Source organism: Haliotis asinina, chromosome 1 (assembly GCF_037392515.1).
Source record: "Haliotis asinina isolate JCU_RB_2024 chromosome 1, JCU_Hal_asi_v2, whole genome shotgun sequence".
Classification (NCBI taxonomy): domain Eukaryota; kingdom Metazoa; phylum Mollusca; class Gastropoda; order Lepetellida; family Haliotidae; genus Haliotis; species Haliotis asinina.
The window spans coordinates 75,112,848-75,140,167 of NC_090280.1; the positions used below are offsets into that span (position 1 = coordinate 75,112,848).

The 27,320-nt window shown below is 37.6% G+C and overlaps 1 protein-coding gene and 1 pseudogene across 1 annotated transcript; both read right to left on the reverse strand.

Annotated features, from left to right (window-relative positions):
* Positions 1–8,324: 8,324 nt before the first annotated feature.
* Positions 8,325–12,978, reverse strand: LOC137282606 (uncharacterized). Its single transcript, XM_067814384.1, has 4 exons — positions 12,136–12,978; positions 11,561–11,629; positions 9,262–9,351; positions 8,325–8,985 (listed from the first exon to the last, which is right to left on the reverse strand). The coding sequence occupies exons 1-4, from the start codon at positions 12,961–12,963 to the stop codon at positions 8,878–8,880; spliced, it is 1,095 nt and encodes a 364-aa protein (XP_067670485.1). The 5' UTR covers positions 12,964–12,978; the 3' UTR covers positions 8,325–8,877.
* A 5,578-nt stretch (positions 12,979–18,556) lies between these two features.
* On the reverse strand, positions 18,557–22,638 carry LOC137282613 (uncharacterized; annotated as a pseudogene).
* Positions 22,639–27,320: the final 4,682 nt, after the last annotated feature.

A 27,320-nucleotide genomic window follows, 5' to 3' on the forward strand; every position in this document is an offset into this window, starting at 1 on the left:
GGAGGAGGGTGTTGAGGGGTGTAGTGGTTGTCTCGTGGTTGTTCCTTGTAGATCTGGTTTGGCTGTGTTGATGTTGTTGGTGTTAGGGGATTTGGGTTTGTGTTGTTTGCTTGGTTGTTGTAGGTGTTGTTGCTCTTGTTGACGTCGTCGTCGTTGTTAATTGAATGAAGGTGCTAAACTCGTGCTAAACACCGCCTGTATTCTGGACATATCACTAAAATGTTTAAACAACTAAATACCAGGTACCAGAGTAAAACTAACATTTAACAAACCACTGGCTTCCTTGTAACGGAGAGAGAGACAGACAGAGAAAGGGACAGAGAGAGACAGAGAGACAGAAACAGGGAGAAGCCTGAACCTGCTCTAGACGTTTCCTGAATACACCTGACAGCTAAAGCATTAAAATGTACTAACCCCAAGCAGTTAGTTACGTTAAGTGGTAATAAATTACGGACAACAAATTATTGTTACAACACAATATCATCAACTTCTATTGGATCTTGACAGAAACAATGACAGTTTATGACAACAATATTTAATAATATATTGCCATAAATAATAGCTATTTTAGCATTTCTATGATACCGGCTATTTACACTTCTTGATTTTTATCATCAAACTATATTTAACTCCCTTCCATTTACGTAGAATATACACAATTCTCGCTATTTAGTGAAACTTTAATAGTAAATTCCCTCTTGACTTGAATAGTTATTCATCTATTAGACGGACTGACTGGGCATAATATTTGTAGTCGGTTCATGCATATTAAGCAAAACTGTGAAAAGGAGTATTGATTCCGAAAATAGATGGAGAAATAGGCACTTGGAGGAAAATATGAAAGATTATCAACCTAACAGGAATTAATCAACAATGAGGAATGAGAAAACAATCTGAAATCGGGGAAATATCAACTGACAAACGACGACCAGAATAAAACGCCAGCCAGACAGCGGAAGGCATTTGAGAAGTGAGAGAAGTATTAGAGAATGTACGTACACTGAAAGAAAACGTTTGTATGCAGTCAAGTCGCAACAAACTGATATAGAAAAATTCAGATACAAGCATCTCGGGCAATAAACACTTGCATCGGAGATCCCTATTGAGAGTCACTAGGGAACGATACTACGGCGATGCACCTATTGGATCGGAAGGCAAAACGATACACACTTAGCAAAGTGTCCTATTCACCTGAGAAATCGGAATGTGGCCCTACAGGCAGTCGGCGAAGGAAGGATGATGATCATCTCATTTCCTCTGCATCGACGGTTGACAAAATTACCATTGTTAGACTTAATGACTTAAGAAAAGATCCCGCCAGTGTTTCTAAGTGGAGGGAAATAAAACAATGTTCACGAATAAGAACTGAAAGTATTAGAAAACTTTCGAAATGTATATTGTAACAAGACATTCTACATTATAATGCGTTTAACGAAATGACAGAATTTATGAATCGCCACAATCATTTCAATGATATCTAGCATGAGGCTGTGCCTCTAAAGTAACGGATACTGTACTGCGTATACAAACAAAAACAACAATAAATTTATTATCCAACCATTCTTGTCACCATGGAAATGAACGGTCCATGACGCTCAACATGAGAAACGTTAACGGACTGTGAACATCAGTGAAAAGCATATACCGCACCTTAAAGGTTCCAGGGGTGCAAATCTGTCTGACTGACCCTGTAAAACTCATCCAAATGAAAAGTCACATCACAGATATTAAAGAACGCTTATAATTTCAACAAAGGTTGAAGAGACAACTGTTTTGGCCATTTTTGTGAAGGGTCAAATCCGTATGCGAGGTACCTTATGTGAGAAAATCACACAAACGATGTGTTTTACCATGACCTGTGGCAATTGAAAGAAGAGAATCTTGCCAACAGAAGATCAATGGACATCTGAGGAAGCGATGAAGCGGAAGCATAAGGATCAGAAAATATGTTTTCAAGAACGTAAAACATTTCCCTGAAGATCTGAGATGAAACTCGGTGATTAAAACTAAGACGATAACAATAGACGCAACTAAAACACCATCAGCATCATGGCGAGGCCATGAATATTGGTCACACTTTTATGTGTGGTACAGTACTTGTGAATTTCGTGGCTGCAACTGACTATTGTACGTAGCCTGTATTTCTTTTCTATGAGGAAGATACCGTTAACCGTAATATCCTTGTTCCTTCATATGTCACATTGCTGTTGATAGTTTCGCCGACATATTAGCACCAATGTTGCTGTTCAATCATTATTCTATTTTAATTACATCATTTGTATTGGATTAAGATGGTATAATTCTAAAGAGACGTTGTGGCGGATTTCTTGTGCTAATCATTCTCATTATGCTCATGGCATGTGTTTATAGTAGTTCTAGCAGATCTTGAGGAATATTTCCTTACACAGAGTATAGGAAAACAATTAAATGAATATCACTCTGTCGTATCGTTTACCTGGATAATGATAAGCGAATGTTTCATTTTGTAAGGTTAAATATTTCAGTTAATGTTAATTTGGCATGTCTATAATTTGTTGCTTAACTTTTCTAAAAATTCACAGGCAAACACTTTAGAAGTCCACATTCATTACTCAGTTTTGTGTTGTTCTAAACGTTCATCAAACAGATCTTAAGTAAAGGTACAGGCAGTTTGAAATACACAAATAATGATTAAGTGTTCATGGTTCACTGGTTAATGTCGGGAAGGCGGGTACGTTAGTGGTTACAATGTTCGCCCGACACGTCAACTCATTTCTGGTGTCACCCGTCATGATAATGCTGGAATAGTACTAAAGCCCAACTCACTCACTCACTCACTTACGGCTGTATGCAATTAAAAACACAATATTCACCATATATTCATTCATATATTCATGTGCCATCGAATTAGTTTCTGGTGTGGTCTTTAGAATAAGGCTGGAGTGCAGCTTCTAAAACCTAATAGTCTGATAATTGGTATTCTCCTGATCACACGGAATGCCTAGAATCACAGAATACTGATAATGATAACAGTCCTCTGTTACAAATGATGTTTCCATTTACATATCACTCCCTGTGACATCCCTGAAACAGTTGCACAGACACGACGAATCTGATGGCTTGAACTGTACGACCACAATTATATAGGTCACCAGAATTCCGGCAATCTGGAAATAGAGGACAAATATGGTTCTAAGCATTCCACATGTTTCGTCATCTTGAATTCCTATTCTAAGACGATTATCAACTTTCACTTTCATTTTTTTTCTTGATAATGGCTATTCCTTAAAGACATGTGTAAACAGTAACAGTAATAACCCTGTTCGATTATTAAAAATACAAAAAAGTAACGCAAATAGCTGTCATACGTTCATATATGTATGCAAACACTTTCAATGAGCAAGCTGTGCCTCGCTATTTTCATGTTTTTGTTATGGACATAATGACTCACCCCAAATAGTGTTGGCATGGTGATGGTGAAGAGGCCGTGAATGTTGTAGCCTATACTGTCTCCCGTCAATCTTGACACAAACAGGCTCACCTACAATACGAATGAATCTTTCAAACCTGTTTAAAACCTCTGCAAATAGATATGTTTTGATAGGTTCAGGTAATATAAGTGTCATAAAAGACGGAAAGGAACCCTTTGTATACATTACACGTCTGACAAAATAACCTTGACCTTGTACAAAAGTACCTAGCTGAATGATATTAACAAATATGTAAAAAGAGAGGAACGGTTAAAGAAACTGCTGTCGTGGTTAAAACCTACAGAACCTGTGTTACAGATCACAAATAACTGTGGTTACGTCCGATGAAATAAATTCCATTTCCATTCTCAGGTCTGATGATCTGATCAAGATCAGTGGTCTCTTTTTAACTGTTCTAGCGTTTGATTAATTTAACAACAATCACAACGTAAGCACCTGATATTCTTTGATACTCCGTCCCAGAATCAGGTTTTACAATGTCCAAAAGTAACTTCAAAAAAGGGAAAGGATCTAATTATGTGTCTGTTTTAGTCGACATGTGTCGAATCTACGCTGAGGGTTGCATTGCTTTATGCCATCAACTTGCAGACCACATGGATTACTACTGAATGTTGTTGGGTTGTTTTCAATATTTTCTCCAATGACGTTGTCTTTGTAGAGATAGTGCAACATTCTAACATATATTGGCATCTGGGCGTGATAATCAAAATTAGATACTTATACTACGTCAGATGAATATAATCATCAAGGCAAGAATTCGTTGATATTCAATTTAGCAAAATAATTCGTACCAGCATAAGTAAAAATATAAAGCAGTTTAACATGAAACAAATTTGGTTTTTATCTTTCAGTATCACATCATTACATTTAATGGTGTATTGGTAAATTAGGTACAGTAGGTGACATGAAAGTCGATGAACCAGAGAGTGTAAGGGTAGCTTCCTGAATACCTTCTCCTTCGGCCTTTGCCAGAGAAACGTACTTTATCCAGCCCCCAAATATACTGAAGGGTCCCATGAGCCATAATGGTATACTGCGTATCTAGCAACTTTCAAATATGTTACAGCTCTGTCCATCAGAGCTTCTGATTCTTGGGGCATTAATCAGCCTCACAATGTGTAATAATTACCCAGTATTGTTTTCAGCAAATTGGTAAGCATATAGGAACTGTAGTCGTTTTGGTTTTCCTCTCACATTCACATTAGGTGCAATGAAATAGTATCAATAGTCATTATTATCTATGTCTAATGACACAAAAGAGCAAAACATTTACCTTCAAACTGACAAGTGCATCAATAAACAGTCCAAAGCTTACACATACAAGGGCCCACACACACCCTACACTGTACACCATCACGTCTTCAAAAGTGACTTGCTTGAATAGAATGGAATGTATGATGGCACAGGTCTTCTTCTTTTTCTTCTTCCAATTTGTTAGTTGCACTGCTTCAAAGTTTAACGTGTGTACGATAACAAATAACATCCCAGAGCACAATATCCCACAGCACAGTGTCAGTCATGGTCACCTTCTCTGCATTCACATTAACAGTACATTATAAACGACAGTGTGTTTTAAGTTTTTTATCTTTGATTGCCAACCACATGCAAATTAAACCTCTCTTGGTGTGTGTGTGTTATGTCGCTTCACTGTGACTCTCTAATACAGGCATCTGTAATGGAAAGCTAATGCCATGATTCGCCATCTAATATATTTCAATTAAACGGAATGCATTAGCACCCTTGAACGATTGCATAGGCTAGATGACTCAAATGCATTTGTGCCCACTCTCCAAACATTGTCAACAAATGTTTATAGAATCTAATGTCTTCTGCGATTAATCAATACTGGTTTGTTTGTCTTTGTGTAGTTCTGTTGTGTTGGTTCGTAAAAACAAATTGATTGATGGCATTGACAAGAACTTTGTTATTCCGGGTTCTATGTAGTGTTTGCCTATGGGGCATTGCCTTTCATCATACGTTAAGCAGTTCTTGTAATGTTTAACTGCTATAAACGCAAAGTGAAAACTGTTCTGAAATTAAGATCAGATATTCACGTGAGGAACACATGAACGAAACTGTGACGTTACCGTCTTGTCTTCTGATGGTTGCATGTTCTGTCCAAATATGACTCGCGTTATTATATGATCCGTCTATAAACCTCTGTTAAAGAACCACAACTTATGCAGCGACCAGAACTAGGAGAACAGTCCATAATTTCCTAAACCGTTAACCCTAAAAACTTTACGCGATCAGTAAGGGGAATATGATTTAGTTCATGTTACTCCCACATACAGAAACGAATTATCAAAAATGAAAATTCAGCTTAGAAAATTGCCGGGAATACCGAACCCAGTCAAAGCAGGTGGGCGTGAACGCAAATGTAAAGAAGACGTTCATTGACTGGTTTATTTGCCGATACGCCCTGGTGTGGGTAAATGGGGATGTTGGGTTTTGTGAATACATGCTCAATTTTTCTGCATTTGCCTTCGATTCAATCAATACTGGCATGGTGAATTTAAATGACCGACCCTGTGAAATCAGAATCAAATGAAAGGCCATATCCTTGATATGAATGCATATTAAATGCCAGGGCAAGTATATTCATCACTCTTTAAGTGACAGCAGTTTCAAACCATCAATGTGTGATCTTGAAATGTCTGCTGCAAAACTACGCGCGGTCCAAAATATTTTCCGTTACCGGACATCTTTCTCACATTGGAGCTAAATATGGCATTTATCTGTTAAATATTTTGCGGACTTATGTTCAGTAGTGAAAGTTGCTGTGCAATTATTTTCAAGTATTTGCTGGTATAAATCTATATAGATATAGATCTATATAGAATATAGATCTTGTGTTTCTGTTTTATCGTGGTCATCTTTTTTCATGATTTTTTTATACTTTCAGCCAGTCTTGAAGAACCAGTCTAACACTGATACTGAAAATTGGGGTGGTCCTTAACTTTTATTGCTGTTGTTGTTGTTGTTGTTGTTGTTGTTGTTGTTGTTGTTGTTGTTGTTGTTGTCGCTGTTGAATATGCTAAAACTATGACTGAAATACTATCCTGTCTTATTACTTAGGTCACATGCAACGTAAAACACAACTTTACGTTGCTGAAACCTTTCTGTATGCACTTACCGAAACAAATCATCAGACATGCCAATTCAAACTATAAAGATGAAAAAAGTGCGATGAAAAAAGCCCGCGAAATCGGAGGTGAAACGATTCAACATTTTTCTACAAGCGCTGTCGGAAAACGTGGTTTCAGCAGCTATGTTGCGCTGCGATCGTAACACATGCGCAGTGAGTAGGTTCGCGGAGCTTGAAACAGTATGCCTGCCCAGACTATGAGCCCGTGAGCAGTAGTCTTATCTTGGTTGTGTACACAAACAAATAAATAATATAATCGTTACATAAAACACTTGTTGAAAGCAGCCTCTGTCACAGAGAAAACTCAATGTCTGGTTTACTGACACTTATATGTCTGTCTGTCTGATCATGACAATATACAATGCACAACTTCAATCACTGACCACATGCAATTAACACCTATCGGGCTTATAAGCTATAAACAAAGAGCCCGCTAAACGTATCGGCCGATGAAAATTCTGTTTTACACTTGAGTGCACATCCACCAGATCTGACCGGGTTCGGTATCACGGCTGCTTTGTTTTGAGAGAGGGAAACCCAAGTACTAAATATTGCACTTTTGATTTGCGATTATACGCTTACATTTTTGTTTATTTGGGTTATTTTTCTTTATCAGCAACACATTCTATGTATCTTGAATAAGTGATAACTGTGTTTTAACTGTGGTTGATGTTTTGGTTGCATGTGACCTTTGTTACCAGTGTGTTTATTTCTGTATAACTTGTTATTAATTAGGTAATAAATATCATTGGGTCACAACGTTTAGTGTTTTGAATAATAATTATGATGGGTCACATTTCGTATAATAGATGGTCAATACTTTTAGGATTCTGGCAGCAGGTTTTCCGGATATTATGTGCCCTTGGCTGTCTATTATTTGACTTCCGGGAGACATTGTTCGAGGGCATTCTACGGTGTTGGCAATGGCCGTAAGTGCTGGAACTTTCGGAAAGGACTGAAAGTATATATAAAGGCTAGTTGCCGTGTTGTGGGGGACACGTTCACATTCATTCACTGGAGTAGTATCATCAATCGCTGCCAACGTTCGATCTTCCTAGCCGCCGTCAGTGCGCTTACTGTGTTACATTCTGCACAACTGTTTCTCTCTCGCACTAAGACTTTGGTGAGTTTGTTATATATGTGACCCATTGCCTTAGATTTTGTCGCTTTTGTATTGTACTTGAAATCGGGATTGTGAAATTGACTTGTGCCTTTGTATAACTTGCTCTCGTTGCCGAAATAATACAATTTTTGAATGTTTTAGACTTGTCTTTGTTCTGTTTTGCTGGTTCACAAGGGGGTTTCCTACATCATTTGTCACTTGAGTGTACATCCACCGGCTCTGACTGGGTTCGGTATTACGACTGCTTCGTTTCAAGCGTGTGGGCCAATGAAAAAGCTGTGTTACACTTGAGTGCACATCCACCGGCTCTGACTGGCTTCGGTTTCAAGGGAGGTAAACCTAAGTACTAAATATTGTACTTTTGATTTGCGATTATACGCTTATGGTTTTGTTTATTTGTTTTTACTATATCAGGAACGCATTTTATGTATCCTTTTATGATAACTGTGCTTTAATTATGGTTGATTTTTTGGTTGCATGTAACTCGAATATGAGAATATGTCATTGTTAGGTGTAAATCTTTTTTCAGCAAATGATACATTTTCGTGTTTAGTTTGTTTTAAACATTAATGATCAAACACCATTTGTTCTTTAACCTTTAATATAGTACTCCACACGCATTTTACTGTAATACAGTCTTGTGCAGATCAAAGAGTTAATCAAACATAGCCTAAATAAACAGATGCGTGCATACTTAATTACGCAAATAATAAAATGTCTTCATGCACCTCCTGTCTCTGGTGAGCTGGTGCAGCTGCTAAAGATTCCTCTTCATCACAACGAGAGATATAAGACAGTAAAAGCCTTCTCTTTGTAACACATATGGTGCTCTTATTCACACATCACTCCCTGGGACATTCCCAAACCAGATGCACTGACACGATGAATCTGATGTTTTGAACCGAACAACGATACAATTTCTGAAATGCCTCTCAAAGAACACAATTATGAAAATGGATGGCATTGGTACAGTCACGTTTTGAGAGTGTCAGTCAGAATATATGATGTCATTGGTGATATTAATGCAGTTTTTAGAGTATTCACCATCTAAACGAAATGCCTCACATTACAAGGACCAATCAATAGTGTTAGTGATGGTAAAACCATTCTCTTAATAACATAATTAGTGTTCCAATTCACATATCATTCCCTGTAAAATTCCTGAAACCGTTGCACTGATACGACGAGTCTGATGGTTTGAACTGAACAACCACAATTATGTAGGTGATCAGTGTTCCAGCGATCTGAAAATAGGTGACATTTTGGTTGTATGTATCGGATATATGTATATAAGTACATATGAAAATTTGTGATATATTAAGAGTATTGGACATAGACACGTTTCAGGTACATTGTGTCTTGACATCGTTAATCATGGATCATACCTATTTAATAATGATAGTACTTACTTATGTAATAAAGGATTACTTGTCAAAATATAAGTGATATTTCTGTGCAAAGTTACCATGTCATTGTGTCTTGTTTTTTTCGTGATTTTTGTTATAGACATTATGACTTACCCCAAGCAGTGTTGGCAGGGTGATGGTGAAGAGGCCGTGAATGTTGTAGCCAATAGTGTCTCCCGTCAATCTTGACACAAACAGGTTCACCTACAATACGAACGAATCTTTCAAATCTGTTATAGTCTCTGCAAAGATATATGTTTCCACTAGTATTATCAATCAGGTGTCATAAAAGACAGAAAGGAATATTTTGCCACCTAAAATATGTTACAAGAACCCAACAGTGAAAAGCTTTCAAATTGCTATCATGAATAACAGAGGTAAAGCCGTTGTTATCTATGGTACAAAAAAAGTTTATCTATATCGTCAAATATAACGTCTATTTGTCTAGTACTCATAGAATTAGGAAACATCTACCTACTGCATTGGAATGTAATTGAATGCTTTATGCCAATATCTCTCACCATAGTAATGTAAGAGTCTCACACCATAACATATAATTCCTATCTCGTAAATGGTAATTGCCACTTTTGAGAAAACAGGATTTCTGACAAGACATTTCTTCTAAATGTTTCAAAACAAATACTTAATAATGTTTCTACGGTCATATCAAAAGTAATGACATGTTTATAATGTGATTTAATTAACTTAACAAGTTTCTCTTTTAAACGTTGATACACGTTGTAAGCACCTGGTCATCATTGATACATTGTCCCAGTATCAGTTTCACCAAATCTCAGGAACCTATACTGTACGCAGTGTTCTTTACGCCTATACCTTTGTGTGACCAAATCGATTTGAACTGTTGAACCCTTAAGCCCACTTGTAGATGACGAGGATTGGACCATGTGTGTGTGTGTGTGTGCGTGCGTGCGTGTGTGTGTCTGTCACTCTCTCGCTCTCCCCACACTCTCTCTCTCCCACTCTCTCTCTCTCTGTCTGCGTGTGTGTGTCTCTCACTCTCCCCACTCTCTCTCTCCCACTCTCTCTGTGTGTGTGTGTGTGTGTGACATTAGTTGTCAGTGACAGTAACATCTGCTAGTTTCTCACGTTGTCACATAGTTGTCTGATTAAATGCATGTTCATTTCAAGGCGTAGGGAAATAAGAACACACGAGCACTCCATCCTACCTTACTGGCCCAATAAAAAAAATCTGCAGTTATGTTATAAGTGGTATGAGTTTGCCGACTCTAGTGTTCACACAGCTAAATATTTCATTGATTTGTTTTAATTAATACCATATTATGCATATGAGGGGGATGTTAGCTGCTATTTGTTAGGTCAAAAGGGCATATCAGAGCGCATTTTCTTGTATCAATGGTGTTAATAGGCCGTTTATAATAAATTGTCATTGGTGATTTAGTGCACAAGGACAACACCGAAGATTTCATATCTGTGAACAATAAACGATTGTAGCTGTCTGAATGGGTCGCGTGGCCTATGCACTACACTATAGCAGAGATCCCTTGCTCACTGAGCCGGATCGTAACGAAAGAGACATGTGACAACTGTGATTGGATCAAATAATGTAAGATGTTTATGTTTCTTAAACACACCAGTTTATAAAACTGACCACCATTTTAAGTACTTAGTGCTGTTGTTCCTTTCACCATGCCTTATGTGTACAGATATGTTCAAGTAGGTGCGGGCCTGGGGCTGATGTGTTCAGCTTCCTGTGGGTGGCTTCCCGTGCAATAGTTGCTACAGCTGAGGACTAATGATCACTGAACATCTCAAGTAGGGTTTCAAGTAGTTGTACACGTTGCTGGGCAGTGATGAAATGGTTTATCATTTGTTATCATGTTAATGAAAACAAGGGGACACTCATCTACAAGGGGACTTAAGGGTTCAACAGTCCAAATGGATGAGGTCACACGAAGGTCACACACATATATATATGCATGTGACGCAATGAAAGCAAAATGGTGGATATAGGCCTAAAGAACCCTGTGTACATCAAACCTACGGGTTTGTTGGAGCTGATAACTAGAATCCACACTGAGGCTTCGGCCCAAGGCAATAATGAATGTCATTAAGTCTTGGACATCATGAAATAATTTCTAATTGCTTTGTGGTAATATTTTCGATAATCACATTGACCTTTTATAATTGTTACACCAATTTAACATTTATAGATATTGGGTCATGATAAATAAGAATAAGATATATTCAAGTCTTCTTTTCATAGGTGATTGTTGGAAATCTAAAAAAAACATATTGGCACTAATATTGGTCAGAAAATGCAGTAGTTTAAGATGAAAGAAATGTTTTCTTTATCATTTAGTGGCAAATTTCATACGGATTTAACATGAATCACACATACACGTAACAAGTGTAGACATAGTTTCTTAGATACCTTCTGCAGGCCTGTGCCAGAGAAACGGTCTTTATCCAACCCCCAAACATACTGAAGAGCCCCATGAGCCTGCAAAGAGAGCCATAGTGGTAAACTGCATATCCAACAATTTTCAAATATGTTAGAATTCTATCCATCAGATCTTCTGATTCTTTGGGAATTAATCACTCACAATGGGTAATAACTAATCATCCTACAACAATAATGTTTTGCAGCAAATTGGTAAACATCTAGGATCTGTAGTCATTTTCGTTTTCAAGTCACATTCAGATTACGTGCACTGAAAAAACTATCAATAATTACACTCCAAAGCCTACACATACAATCGCCCACACACACCCTACACCGTAAACCATCACTTCTTCAGAAGTGACTTGGTGGGATAGAATGGAATATAGTACACTACTTCTCAAATACTTTCAGATGACGTAGCTGTATCCGACTAAATTGTTTCTAGGACCTTCCGTCCTTTTGATTTCTTATTAACTCATGAAGCTCTTGTGAAATAATTATTTTTAAAGCAGCATATCTTTTCATTGTCGAAATCTTGAGACATGAAACAATAAAACCCTTACCTTCAAACTGACATGTGCATCAAGCAGTAGTTTACCGCCAATACATAGAAGGATCCATGCACACCATACACTGTAAACCATCACTTCTTCAGAATTGATGTTCTTGGATAGAATGGAATATAGGACAGCACTGGTCACAGGCACAGTCATGAATACATAAGTGAAAAGAGAATGTTGTACATAGTTGCTGACATCCTCAAGGACTTCAGTAATGTGGCCATGATGGATGACCAACGCGTTGAACCTAGTTTCAGTGTCTACACGGTGACTGTTGGGAAGTTCCTTGAATTGTGTTTCAACACGTTTGAATTCATGAAACAAAAACAGCGAAAGAAATGGTATAGCAATATAGTTACCTGTCCACTGAAACTCTGACAATAAGTATCCAAGGCACATGATACCTAGACCAAATGATTTCCAAGGTTCGGTGAAAGACATTGCAGGGAACATATCGTACATAACTTCAGGGTAGCTTTGTGTCATGTAGTATTTCAGTGGAGCAAATGATGTCATGTACAAAAGACTGAAAACAAGCATTGGTCTCAGCCTCTTCACCCATTTCTTGAATTCATCAGTCAATCCATACAGTTCCTCGTACTTGCGGAACCGTACATGCAGCTGATGGTACGTTTTTGAGAGAAAGATGTTGTAGATCAATGATAAGTATAAATTAATGGCTATCAGGGTACAGAAGTATACAAGACGCAAAACTGGTCTAGAGCCAATTGCATAGATATACGTTGCAACGAGAAAGAAAACAATGCAGGTCAGAAATATTATTTCAACAAATATGACATACACACGTTTAAGTCTGTCACAGCATGTCATTTTCTTCCCATGATTCGCACGACGATAGATTCCTCCTAGACAAGAAATGAGACACAAATGTTTGAAGAGTACATCTGAAACGACGGGCTGTTCATCATTGTGCTCAGTTGGTCTTCCATCTGTGTGAGGATGTTCCTTGGGAAACATTTTGTCTGACTGTTATTTGAAAATAATAATGACACTGCTTGAAAAAATAGTACAGTCCTCTCACTTCCACTTTGTCTCTGTGAGAATGTTTTGTGACGTTCCTGTACCAGAGACAGCTATTCGAGAAGGACAGCACGAAACACTAGAGTTGTGTTATCTGACTTGTCAGACCAGAAATATCTCACAATGACGCCTTTAGTAGAAAGGGGTCAAACTGTGAAACAAGTAGTTGCACCACTAGACGTTTGCAATGTGTTCACGATTCAAATCTCTCTTTCAGAAGTCTATAACTATTTGGTATACACGTTCGTTGCAGTGTATAGCGTTGAGCAAATGTCCTTTTACTTCAGAAAGTTTGAGTTGGTAAAAACACGATCTCTCCAAATACCTTGTTTTTGTGTCTACAGGAGACTTTTCCTGTTGAATTTCCAAAATTGCATTCAACCCTTCCTGCGTTTCTGATTTCATACGATGTTCTGTTTCATTCCATAATCTATAAAAATATTCCAGAGCAAACTGCACCTCAAATATTATGAGTCCGTTGATTTCCTCATGTACCAATAACAGTGTATGACCAGAGTCATTCCTGTACACCGTGACAGTGAAGTAGACTCTGGAAACTCAAAATCCCAAACCGTTCATAAATACTATCTCCACTGTTTGTGTTCCACTCCACATTGTCACCAATCCACTCACACCTTACAACGCCACGTTAAATCATCACGTCATTATTGCCCACGTGTAATCAATACTGTTTAATGATATTGTTGATTCTGTGTTTCTGGTTTGCAGGATTGTGGGGCCGTGCAATTTATGGCTTTCCCAGACGTGTACTTTGCTAGTTCTCATAAATACTTCGTGCCCGGCTATTGTTCTTGTTTGTCCCACAAATAAAGCAACATATTTACATTGTACATGCTTCTTTACTTTTGGAATAACAGGTGCATCAACGACTTCGTTCGATCGTTTGTTCGATTTACTGATGTGTCTCCCCGCCTTGATCTTGCTGGAATATTGTTCAAAGCGGACTAAATCTAAAAGGCACTCACTCATAAATCATAAACCATCTCGGCCAAAAACCAGTGCACAATTCTGACTATATTACGTATTTTATCAAGCAGGTGTTCATGAAACACTCGGGGCGGTGGGGTAGACTTATAGTTAAAGCGTTCAAGTCGAAGACCCGGGATCGATTCCGTAAAGTGATCTTCCCCACCGTGACATTGCTGGAAACCTATTTTCGCTTTCACGAAACACTCTGAAATAGTTCTAGTACCACATGTTCGCGAAAACATGTCATTTCACTACGTGATTGGTCTTTAAATCAATATGGAAATCAATCGGATCATTATTTAATTGTCACAGGTGGTGGTGGGACAGCCTAGTCGTTAAAGTGTTTGTCCGTCGCACCGAAGACTAGGGTTCGATTCGTCACATAGGTACAATGTATGAAACCCATTTCTGGCGTCTTTCCGCCACCATAATATTGATGGAATATTGCCAAAGGCAGCGTAAAAATGAACTCACTCACTCACTAATTGTGACAGACACCAAATACGTCCGTGTAGGTTAAAATGCTGTCTGATTTTCCTAATGCTGTAAGTAACGATATTCGACACCACACTTTCCTGTGTTCCCATCACATGACAATGGCAGTCACAGCGATCGCGTGTGAGCACTGTTTGCACTACTCTCATCTAGTCAGACTGATAAAATATCAATTTACATGGCGTTTTACCTTGTTGACGTAACGGAGCCGCATTTCTGATTATTGCTGGGAGGGGGGTGTTGACGGGTGTAGTGGTTGTCTCGTGGTTCTTCCTTGTAGATCTTGTTTGGCTGTGTTGATGTTGTTGGCGTTAGGGGATTTGGGCGTGTTGTTTGCTTGGTTGTTGTAGGTGTTGTTCTTGTTGTCGTCGTCATCGTCGTTGTTAATTGAATGGAGGTGGATGCGGATTACCTAATGGTTTACTTATAATTATATGAACACTTAATTGATTACTTTACTAACTCGTGCTACACACCGCCTGTATTCTGGACATATCACTAAAATGTGTAAACAACTAAATACCAGGTACCAGAGTAAAACTAACATTTAACAAACCACTGGCTTCCATGTAACGGAGAAAGAGACAGACAGACAGACAGAGAAAGGGGCAAAGAGAGACAGAGAGACAGAAACAGAGAGAAGCCTGAACCTGCTCTAGAAGTTTCCTGAATACACCTGACAGCTAAAGCATTAAAATGTAGTAACACCAAACAGTTACTTATGATAGGTGGTAATAAATTACGGACAACAAATTATTGTTACAACACAATATCATCAACTTCTTTTGGATCTTGACAAAAACAATGAAAGTTTATGACAACAATATTTAACAATACATTGCCATAAATAATAGCTATTTTAACATTTCCATCATACCGGCTATTTAGACTTCTTGATTTTTATCATTAAACTACTTTTAACTCCATTCCATTTACGTAGAATATACACAACACTGGAAAAAAAGTTCACCTTTACAAGCTTGTAAATCTGTTGTAAAGATGATGTTTACAAGACATTTACAATTTTGGAAAGATGATGTTTACAAGACATTTACAATTTGTAAAGATCCACAAGGGGAGATAACTGGTGGGTGATGGTAAAACGGTCTGCAGGGCCTCAAGTTCACACCTAATAAATCCCAAAGGCTAATTACAGTTTGACCCCTCGACATAATTAATGACATAATTAATTTTAACATTTCCATGATACCGGCTATTTACACTTCTTGATTTTTATCATCAAACTATATTTAACTCCATTCCATTTACGTAGAATATACACAACACTGGAAAAAAAGTTCACCTTTACAAGCTTGTAAATCTGTTGTAAAGATGATGTTTACAAGACATTTACAATTTTGGAAAGACGATGTTTACAAGACATTTACAATTTGTAAAGATCCACAAGGGGAGATAACTGGTGGGTGATGGTAAAACGGTCTGCAGGGCCTCAAGTTCACACCTAATAAATCCCAAAGGCTAATTACAGTTTGACCCCTCGACATAATTAATGACATAATTAATTTTAACATTTCCATGATACCGGCTATTTACACTTCTTGATTTTTATCATCAAACTATATTTAACTCCATTCCATTTACGTAGAATATACACAATTCTCGCCATTTAGTGAAACTTTAATAGTAAATAGTAAATGCCGTTATTCATCCATTAGACGGACTGACTGGGCATAATATTTGTAGTCGGTTCATGCATATTAAGCAAAACAGTGAAAAGGAGCATTGATTCCGAAAATAGATGGAGAAATAGGCACTTGGAGGAAAATATGAAAGATTATCAACCTAACAGGAATTAATCAACAATGAATGAGAAAACAATCTGAAATCGGGGAAATATCAACTGACAAACGACGACCAGAATAAAACGCCAACCAGACAGCGGAAGGCATTTGAGAAGTGAGAGAAGTATTAGAGAATGTACGTACACTGAAAGAAAACGTTTGTATGCAGTCAAGTCGCAACAAACTGATATAGAAAAATTCAGATACAAGCATCTCGGGCAATAAACACTTGCATCGGAGATCCCTATTGAGAGTCACTAGGGAACGATACTACGGCGATGCACCTATTGGATCGAAAGGCAAAACGATACACACTTAGCAAAGTGTCCTGTTCAGCTGAGAAATCTGAATGTGGCCCTTCAGGAAGTCGGCGAAGGAAATCAAGATGATGATCATCTCATTTCCTCTGCATCGACGATTGACAAAATTACCATTGTTAGACTTAATGACTTAAGGAAAGGTCCCGCCAGTGTTTCTAAGTGCAGGGAAATAAAATAATGTTTACGAATAAGAACTGAAAGTATTAGAAAACTTTCGAAACATACATAGTAACAAGATCCAGACATTCTATATTATAAATGCATTTAGGGAAATGACAGAAGATATGAATCGACACAATCATTTCAATGGTATCTTGCATGAGGCTATGCCCCTAAAGTAACGGATACTGTACTGCGTATACAAACAAAAACAACAATAAATTTATTATCCAACTATTCTTGTCCTCGTGGAAATGAACGTTCCATGACGCTCAACATGAGAAACGTTAACGGACTGTGAACATCAGTGAAAAGCATTTACCGCACCTTAAAGGTTCCAGGGGTGCAAAATCTGTCTGACTGACCCTGTAAAACTCATCCAAATGAAAAGTCACATCACAGATATTAAAGAACGCTTATAATTTGAGAAAAGGTTCAAGAGACAACTGTTTTGGCCATTTTTGTGAAGGGTCAAATCCGTATACGAGATACCTTATGTGAGAAAATCACACAAAGGATGTGTTTTACTATGACCTGTGGCAATTGAAAGAAGAGAATCTTGCCAACAGAAGATCTATGAACATCTCAGGAAGCGATGAAGCAGAAGCATAAGGATCAGAAAATATGTTTTCAAGAACGTAAAACATTTCCCTGAAGATCTGAGATGAAACTCGGTAATTGAAACTAAGACGATAACAATAGACGCAACTAAAACACCATCAGCATCTTTGAGGCGAGGCCAAGAATAATGGTCACACTTTTATTTGTGGTACAGTACTTGTGAATTTTGTCGCTGCAACTGACTCAATTATTGTACGTAGCCTGTATTTGTTTTCTATGAGGAAGATACCGTTAACCGTAATATCCTTGTTCCTTAATATGTCACATTGCTGTTGATTGTTTCGCCGACATATTAGCAACAATGTTGCTGTTCAATCATTATTCTATTTTAATTACATCATTTGTATTGGATTAAGATGGTATAATTCTAAAGAGACGTTGTGGCGGATTTCTTGTGCTAATCATTCTCATTATGCTCATGGCATGTGTTTATAGTAGTTCTAGCAGATCTTGAGGAATATTTCCTTACACAGAGTATAGGAAAACAATTAAATGAATATCACTCTGTCGTATCGTTTACCTGGATAATGATAAGCGAATGCTTCATTTTGTAAGGTTAAATATTTCAGTTAATGTTAATTTGTCCTGTCTATAATTTGTTGCTTAACTTTCCTAAAAAATGCACAGGCAAACACTTTTTAGTAGTCCACATTCATTACTCAGTTTTGTATTGTTCTAAACGTTAATCAAACATATCTTAAGTAAAGGCACAGGCAATTCGAAATACACAAACAATGATTAAGTGTTCATGGTTCACTGTTTTATGTCGGGAAGGCGGGTGCGTTAGTGGTTATAATGTTCGCCCGACACGTCAACTCATTTCTGGTGTCACCCGTCATGATAATGTTGGAATAGTACTAAAGCCCAACTCACTCACTCACTCACTTACGGCTTTATGCAAGTAAAAACACAATATTCACCATTTATTCATTCATATATTCATGTAACAGCGAATTAGTGTCTGGTGTGGTCTTTAGAATAAGGCTGAATTGCAGCTTCTGAAACAAGATGGATACTGTTGTGTTCCTCAGTCGGGGTTGAGTGTCAATCATCACCTAATAGTTTCATGATTCGGAATCTGATGGCTTGAACTGTACGACCACAATTATATAGATGACCAGAGTTCCGACAATCTGGAATTAGAGAACAAATATGGTTTTAAGCATTCCATACGTTTCGTCATCTTGAATTCCTATTCTAAGACGATTATCAACTTTCACTTTCATATTTTTTCTTGATCATGGCTATTTCTTAAAGACATGTGTAAACAGTAACAGTAATAACCCTGCTCGATTATTAAAAATGCAAAATAGTAACGCAAAGAGGTGTCATGCGTTCATATTTGTATGCAAACCTGTCAAAGCTTAGGTAAACGAAACTTCCAATGAGCAAGCTGCGCCTCGCTATTTTCATGTTTTTGTTATGGACATAATTTATGTAATTTATGTAATAAATTATTAATTGTCAAAATATAATTGATATTTGTGCCTTGGTTTTCTCGTGATTTTTGTTATAGACATTATGACTTACCCCAAGGAGTGTTGGCATGGTGATGGTGAAGAGGCCGTGAATGTTGTAGCCGATAGTGTCTGCCGTCAATCTTGACACAAACAGGTTCACCTACAATACGAATGAATCTTTCAAACCTGTTTAAAACCTCTGCAAATATATAGTCTGGTTCATAATTATTGAGAATTTTTCTTCTTACTTTGAGCTATCCTAACACCTCAACTGATTCACTGATACTTAAAACTAAGTAATGGTATAAGGGAGGTAACTCATCTTGGCCTACTGAGTATAGTACAATTAGAGTTACCTCCCCTGAATTTGTAGCAGACGTCATTTTCCTCAGCACTGTCAACAATGTCTGCTGAAGATTAAAGAAGGTTGATTTTTGAGTTGTGTAATCAAGGAATTGATGATGTAAATACATTGGCAGAGAGAACAGGAACTCCTCTTTCTTCTGTGTATAGGATTAGGAAGAATTTTAAAGAGGGAAAGGATTTTGGGCACTAGAAAGGAGCAGGGAGACCCACAAAATTGGACTTCTCAGATCGCGTCCGGCTGGGAATTTTAGCGTCTAAAAAGCAAAGGGCAAGCATCTCCAACATCAGGTATGAAATGATAGAAAGGGGATCAACAGTTGTATCAAAATCTACAGTTAGAAGAAATTTGATTGATTTTGGATGGGAGAAAAAGACTGGAATTCCTTCTCCTCTCATGAAACAAGAACATAAAGACAGGCGTGTTGAGTGGTGTTTGGCACATGAAAACTTTGACTGGGAAAATGTGATTTTTACTGATGAAAGCTCAATATGGGTATATCCCAATAATGTGAAAATATGGACAAAGTCTGCTTCAGCACCGTTGTATCGACGACCTAAATACAGCCCAAAGTTTCATGTGTGGGGAGGGATATCCTTATTAGGAACGACCCCGCTGTGTGTGTTTGAGGGAAATCTGACAAGTCAACGCTACACTAACATATTAGATAATTTTCTCATTCCAAGTGCACATGTGTTTTATGGAAATGACTGGATTTTGCAGCAAGATAATGATCCTAAACACACCGCAAAACATGCCAAGCAGTGGTTTCAGGAGAAAAATGTGACTGCATTACCATTTCCTGCATATAGTCCTGACTTAAATCCCATTGAGAACATTTGGGGGATGATGAAGGAATGTGTGAATCAAAAGGGGTTGACAAAAATTGAAGACATGAAGAGAGAAGTGGTCCGATACTGGGACAGCATAACTCATGAGACACTAACCTCTCTGATAGGAAGTATGCCTACCCGTCTTAGACTGTGCCGTGAAGCTCAAGGAGACTTGATAAAATATTAAATTGTTACCTACACAACATGAAAAGGTCAGTTCACTTTCACAATACATTCAATTTTATCTGATTTGTTCTCGTTTAATAATATGAAATGCTTTAGCTATTCTCAATAATTTTGAACCATACTGTATATGTTTTGATAGGTTCAGGTAATATAAGTGTCATAAAAGACAGAAAATAACCCTTTGTATACATTGACAAAATAACCTTGACCTTGTACAAAAGTACATAGCTCAATGATATTAACAAGTATGTAAAAAAAGAGGAAGGGTTAAAGAAACTGCTCTCGTGGTTAAAACCGACAGAACCTGTGTTACAGATCACAAATAGCTGTAGTCACGTTCAATGACAAACAAACTTTTATTTTCAAGTATCATGATCTGATCAAGATCAGTGGTCTCTTTTTAACTGTTCTAGCGTTTGATTAGTTTTACACTACGAAAGCACCTGATATTCTTTGATACTCCGTCCCAGAATCAGTTTTTAAAATGTCCAAAAGTAACTTCAAAAAAGGGAAGGATCTAATTATGTGTCGAATCTACACTGAGGGTTGCATCACTCTATGCCATCAACTTGCAGACCACATGGATAACTACTGAATGTTGCTGGGGGGTTTTCAATATTTTCTCCAATGTCGTTGTTCTTGTACGGATAATGCAACATTCTAACATATATTGGCATCTGGGCGTGATAATCAAGATTAAATACATATATTACGTCAGATGAATATAATCATCAGTGCAAGAATTCGTTGATATTCAATTTAGCAAAATAATTCGTACCAGCAAAAGTAAGAAAATATAGCAGTTTAACGTGAAAGAAATTTGACATTTTTATCTCTCAGTATCACGTCATTACATTTAATGGTGAATTAGTACATTAGGTAGGTATGACATGAAAGTCGATGAACCAGAGAGTGTAAGGGTAGTTTTCTAGATACCTTCTGCAGACCTTTGCCAGAGAAACGGTCTTTATCAAGCCCCCAAACATACTGAAGGGTCCCATGAGCCTGCAAAGAGAGCCATAATGGTATACTAGGAATCTAGCAGCTTTCAAATATATTACAGCTCTATTCATCATATCTTCTGGTTTTGGTTGCATGAATCAGCCTCACAATGTCTACTAACTACCCATTATTGTTTCACCAAATTGGTAAGCATAAAGGAACTGTAGTCGTTTTGGCTGTTCTCTCCCATTCAGATCAAATGCAATGAAATAATATCAATAGTTATTATTATCTTTCTCTAATGACACAAAAGAACAAACATTTACCTTCAAACTGACAAGTGCATCAATAAACAGTCCAAAGCCTGCACATACAAGGGCCCACACACACCCTGCACTGTACACCATCAGTTCTTCAGAAGTGACTTGATTGGATAGAATGGAATATATGATGGCACAAGTCACAGTCAAAGTCAGGAATACAGTCGTGAAAATAGAATGTTGTAGATAGTTGCTGATATCCTCGAGCACTTCCGTGATCTGATCAAAATGGACGACTAAAGCATTGAACCTGGATTCACTGTCTTCACGGTAACTTTTTGCAAGCTCCTTGTATTGTGGTTGAACGCGGTTCAGTTCTTGCCACAAAAGCATTGAAAGAATGTTTTCAATAATGTAATTGCCGTTCCAGTGCATCTCCATAAACATGTACCCCAGAAATGTGATACTTAAACCCACTATCTCCCAGGCTCAATGAATGTGCTAGAAGGGAAGGGATCGTTCATTACATTAGGATAGACCCCCATCAAGAAGTACTTTATTGGCGTAGATAATGCAGTTAGTAGAGAAACGACAATATCGATTGCTCTCAACTACTTCACCCATTTCTTGAACCCATAGCTGAATCCGTCCCGTTCTTCGTACTTGCAACAACGTGCATACAAGATTTGGAAAGATTTTGATAGACAGGTGCTGTATACAAAGGATAAGTACAAACATATGAGAAAAACAAAAAAGAACGACAAAAGACGGGTAACTGGTCCATTGCATAGTTGTTGGTCGCAAAGATGTAGAACACAATGTTTGTCAGTAGTACTATTTCAAAACATATGACGTGCACCAGTTTAAGTATGTCCCTCCATGTCATTTTTGCTCCAGGGTTCGCACTACGATAGATCCCTCCGAAACACGAAATGGCACGCAAATGTTTAAAGAGTGAAGCTGTAACAACAGATCGTTTGACTTGATTTTGATTTTGCATCTCCCCAGTATGGTTCATTTTCTCTTCAAACATTTTCTTTAATATGTGAAAAAGTACTTTGCTTCCAGATATTGACGACCATGCAGTTGTCACAAAAACTGGTTGCGATTCAAAAATGATTTACACCTCTTCTGTAGAGTCCATGAAGAATGTGCGCCATCTTCTTCTTCGTCTTCGTTGCACTGCTTCAATGTTTAACGAGTGTACGATAACTTATACCATCCCAGAGCACAATATCCCACAGCACAATGTCAGCCGTTGTCACCTTGTCTGTATTCACACTAACAGTACAGTATACACGACAGTGTGTTTTAAGTGGTTTATCTTTGATTCCCAACCACATGCAGAATAAACCCCTCTTGGTGCTTGTGTTATGTCACTTCACTGTGACCCTCTAATGCAGGCATCTGTAATGGAAAGCTAATGCCATGATTCGCCATCTAATATACTTTATTCAAACAGAATACATTAGCATTCCTGAATGATTGAATTAGTTTGATGACTCATTTCTGCCCATTCCCCAAACATTGTCAACAAATGGTCATAGAATCTAATGTATCTTGCGATCAATCAATACTGGTTTGTTTGTCTTTGTGTAGTTCTGTGATATTGGTTTGTAGAAACGAAAAGATTGATGGCATTCCCGGTGGTATCTAGTGCTTTGTATGTGGCATGGTCTTCCAATGGGGCAATAAGCTAAACACTTATTGTAATGTTTAACTGCTATAAATCAAAATGAAAACTGTTCTGAAACTAAGTTGAGATATTGCGACGTTACCGTTGAGTCTTGTGATGATTGCAAATACACAAAATAGCACGGGAATGTAGAGAATTGTCATGTTCTGTCCAAATATGACTCGCGTCATTAACCATCCGTTGTCTACAAGATCGCGTTTTGGTTGTTCTTTGTTAAAGAACTTCAATATATGCCGCGACCAGAATTAGGATAACAGTCCACAATTTCCTAAAACCCTATCTACGGCCATACTACTACTGGTTAACCCTAAAAACTTTACGCGATCACTAAGGGGAATATGATTTAGTTAATGCTTTCGTTGAGAAACACCCAAAATTATCATTTGCATACTCCCACACATAGAAACGAATTATCAAAAATGAAAATTCAACTTAGAAAAATGCCGGGAATACCGAACCCAGTCAGAGCGGGTGGGCGTGAACGCAAGTGTAAAGAAGACGTTCATTGGCTGGTTTATTTGCCGATACGCCCTGGTGTGGCTAAATGGGGCATTTGCGTTCGATTCAATCAACAAATACTGGGATGGTGAATTTAGATGACCAACCGTCTGAAACTAGAATCAAATGATGTGAATGCACATTGAATGCCAGGGCAAGTTTATTCATCACTCTTTAAGTGACAGCAGTTTCAAACCATCAATGTGTGATCTTGAAATGTCTGCTGTAAAACTACGCGCGATCCAAAATATTTTCCGTTACCGGATATCTTTATCACATTGGAGCTAAATATGGCATTTATCTGTTAAATATTTTACGGACATATGTTCAGTAGTGAAAGTTGTTGTTCAATTATTTTCAAGTATTTGCTTGTTTAAATCTAAACTAACATTGATCTTATGTTTCTGTTTTATCGTGGTCATCTTGTTTTCATGATTCACTTATACTTTCAGGTAGTCTTGAAGAACCAATCTAATATTCACTGTTTAGGTGATAAATGGATCACAACATGAACTATTGACTACTTTGATAATGAACATTGGGGTGGTCCTTAACTTTTGTTATGACTATGACTATGACTGAAATGCTATCCTGTCTTATTACTTAGGTCACATGCAACGTAAAACACAACTTTACAGATTCTGATACCTTTCTGTATGCACTTACCGAAACAAATCATCAAACATGCCAATTCAACCTATAAAGTTGAAAAAAATGCGATGAAAAAAAGACCGCGAAGTCGGAGTTCATACGATGCAATAATTTTCTCCAAGCGCTGTCGGAAAACGTGGTTTCAACACCTATGCTGCGCTGCGATCGTAACACATGCGCACTGAGTAGGTTCGCGGAGCTTGAAACAGTATGCCTGCCCAGAGTATGAGGCCGTGAGAAGTAGTCTTATCTTGATTGTGTACACAAACAAATATAATCTACTCGTTACATAAAAAACTTGTTAACTGTGGTAAGCACCCAAAGAAAGCTCAATGTCTGGTTTATTGACACTTATATGTCTGCCTGTCTGTCTGATCATGACAATATGCAATGCACAACTTCAATCACTGACCACATGCAGTTAACACCTATCGGGCTTATAAGCTATAAACAAAGAGCCGGCTAACCGTATCGGCCAATGAAAAGGCTGTGTTACACTTGAGTGCACATCCACCAGATCTGACTGGGTTTGATACTAAATATTGCATTTTTGATTTCCGATTATACGCTTACATTTTTATTTATATATTTTTTTCTTTATCAGCAACGCATTTTATGTATCATGAATAAGTGATAACTGTGTTTCAATTATGGTTGACTTTTTGGTTGCATGTGACCTTTGTTACTAGTGTGTTTTTTCTGTATAATTTGTTATTAATTAAGTAATAATTATTATTGGCTCACAACATTTAGTGTTTTGAATAATAATTATGATGGGTCACATTTCGTTTTAATAAATGGTCAACACTTTTAGGATTCTGGCAGCATGTTGTCCGGAAATTATGTGCCCCTGGCTGTCTATTATGGCGATGGCCATAAGTGCTGGAACTTTCGGGAAATGACTGAAAGTATTGTAATATACAACCCAAATTAACATCTGGCCTCGGAATAATTCCGCAGGTATTTGCATGCGACGAGTTTTCCCATATTGACATAGTGGCAGGGAGCGTCATCGCATTTATCCTCAGTCTTTAGATTAGGAGACGTAATACAGTTTGAATGACATTCAATAGATATTCAGTGTTATGTACACTCTAATGCATATCCTTGTTACCTGACAAAAACTTATACTTAACTGCCGTCTCGTCAGAGCTATTGCTACGGCAATGTTATCCATCGAGGCGGGCATATTGATGATGACGTCATGAGTTTATGTGTACACAGTTCGTTGACAAAATTACTTTTGCAAATTCTATATTTTGAGCGTCAAAAGGCATTTCCGTATTTATATTGAGACTCACAACGCTCTACATGTAATAGTACTGCACCGCTACTGCACCAATAGGAAATTAAAATATTTTGCTTGTTTATGTAAACAAATTACGTCAAGAGGATTGTGACGTAATTCTCGTCAGTTAGCAGTTCCTGACAGTTGGTAGTTGTTGACTAACTGCGGCGCCTGCAAGTAGAGGTTTCTCCGTTGTGTAACACTACGAATGTAAGTGTTTTACTGCCCAAGCTTTGCTTGAGACTTTTATTCATAGACAATTACACTCGTCGATATCAAAATTTAGTGAAGCGTCCCATAAATGTTCTATGACTGACTGTAGAAATTGAAAAACTGCTCTGTTTCGTTTTGGGGAAACCGCCATCTTTAATGTTTGTCATTATTAATTCAGATAAATTTATATGTAATAAATTCTTGTTCATTGTTTCAACCATTTGTGAACAAGTTATTTCTTAATCAGTAAAAATTGTAATTAACAGGGTAAAGTGAGAGTGGCTACTTAAACTAGTACTTACCTGAAGAATAACTTTCTCATTTTACCTCAGTAACCGTTACAGTATGTATAAAGGCTAGCTGCCATGTTGTGGGGTCACATTCACATTCATTCACTGGAGTACGATCTTCCTAGCCGCCGTCAGTGCGCTTGCTGTGTTACATTCTGAACAACTGTTTCTCTCTCACACTAAGACTTTGGTGAGTTTGCTATATATGTGACCCATTGCCTTAGATTTTGTCGCATTTGTATTGTACTTGAAATCGGAGTTGTGAAATTGACTTGTGACTTTGTATAACTTGCTCTCTTTGCCTAAATAATACAATTTCTTAATGTTTTAGACTTGTCTGTGTTGTTTTGCTGGTCCACAATGAGGTTTCCTACATCGTTTGCAAATTCTTAACCGTAACACCTTTAACTCGATTTTGAGAATATGTTACTGTTAGGTGTAAATCTTTTTTTCAGTAAATGATACATTTTCGTGTTTAATTTGTTTTAAACATAAATGATGAAACACCACTTATTCGGTAAACTTTACTATAGTACTCCACACGCATTTTACTGTAATACAATCTTGTGCAGATCAAAGGGTTAATCAAACATAGCCTAAATAAACAGATGCGGGCACACTTAAATACGCAAATAATAAAATGTGGTCATGAACCTCCTGTCTCTGGTGAGCTGGTGCAGCTGCTAAAGATTCTTCTACATCACAACGAGAGATATAAGACAGTAAAAGCCTTCCCTTTGTAACATATATGGTGCTGTTATTCACACATCACTCCCTGGGACATTCCCAAATCAGATCCACTGGCACGATGATTCTGATGTTTTGAACTGAACAACCGCAATTTTCCTTCCCCGATACAATTTCTAAAATGCCTCTCAAACAACACAATTATGAAAATGGATGGCATTGGTACAGTCACGTTTTGAGAGTGTCTGTCAGAATATATGATGTCATTGGTGATATTAATGCAGTTTTTAGAGTATTCGCCATCTAAACGAAATGCCTCACACTACAAGGGCCAAACACTAGTGTTAGTGATGGTAAAAGCATTCTCTTAATAACATAAATAGTGTTCCAAT

Bases quoted from the DNA above. Each gene is read 5' to 3' on its own strand.
- LOC137282606 (XM_067814384.1), bottom strand. From the start codon at position 12,963: ATGACATGCTGTGACAGACTTAAACGTGTGTATGTCATATTTGTTGAA. The intron at 11,630-12,135 runs GTAAGGGTTTTA...CTCTCTTTGCAG, and splicing joins ATGCACATGTCAGTTTGAAG to GCTCATGGGGCTCTTCAGTA. The intron at 8,986-9,261 runs GTAAGTCATAAT...ACCTATTTTCAG, and splicing joins CCCTGCCAACACTGCTTGGG to ATCGCTGGAACACTGATCAC.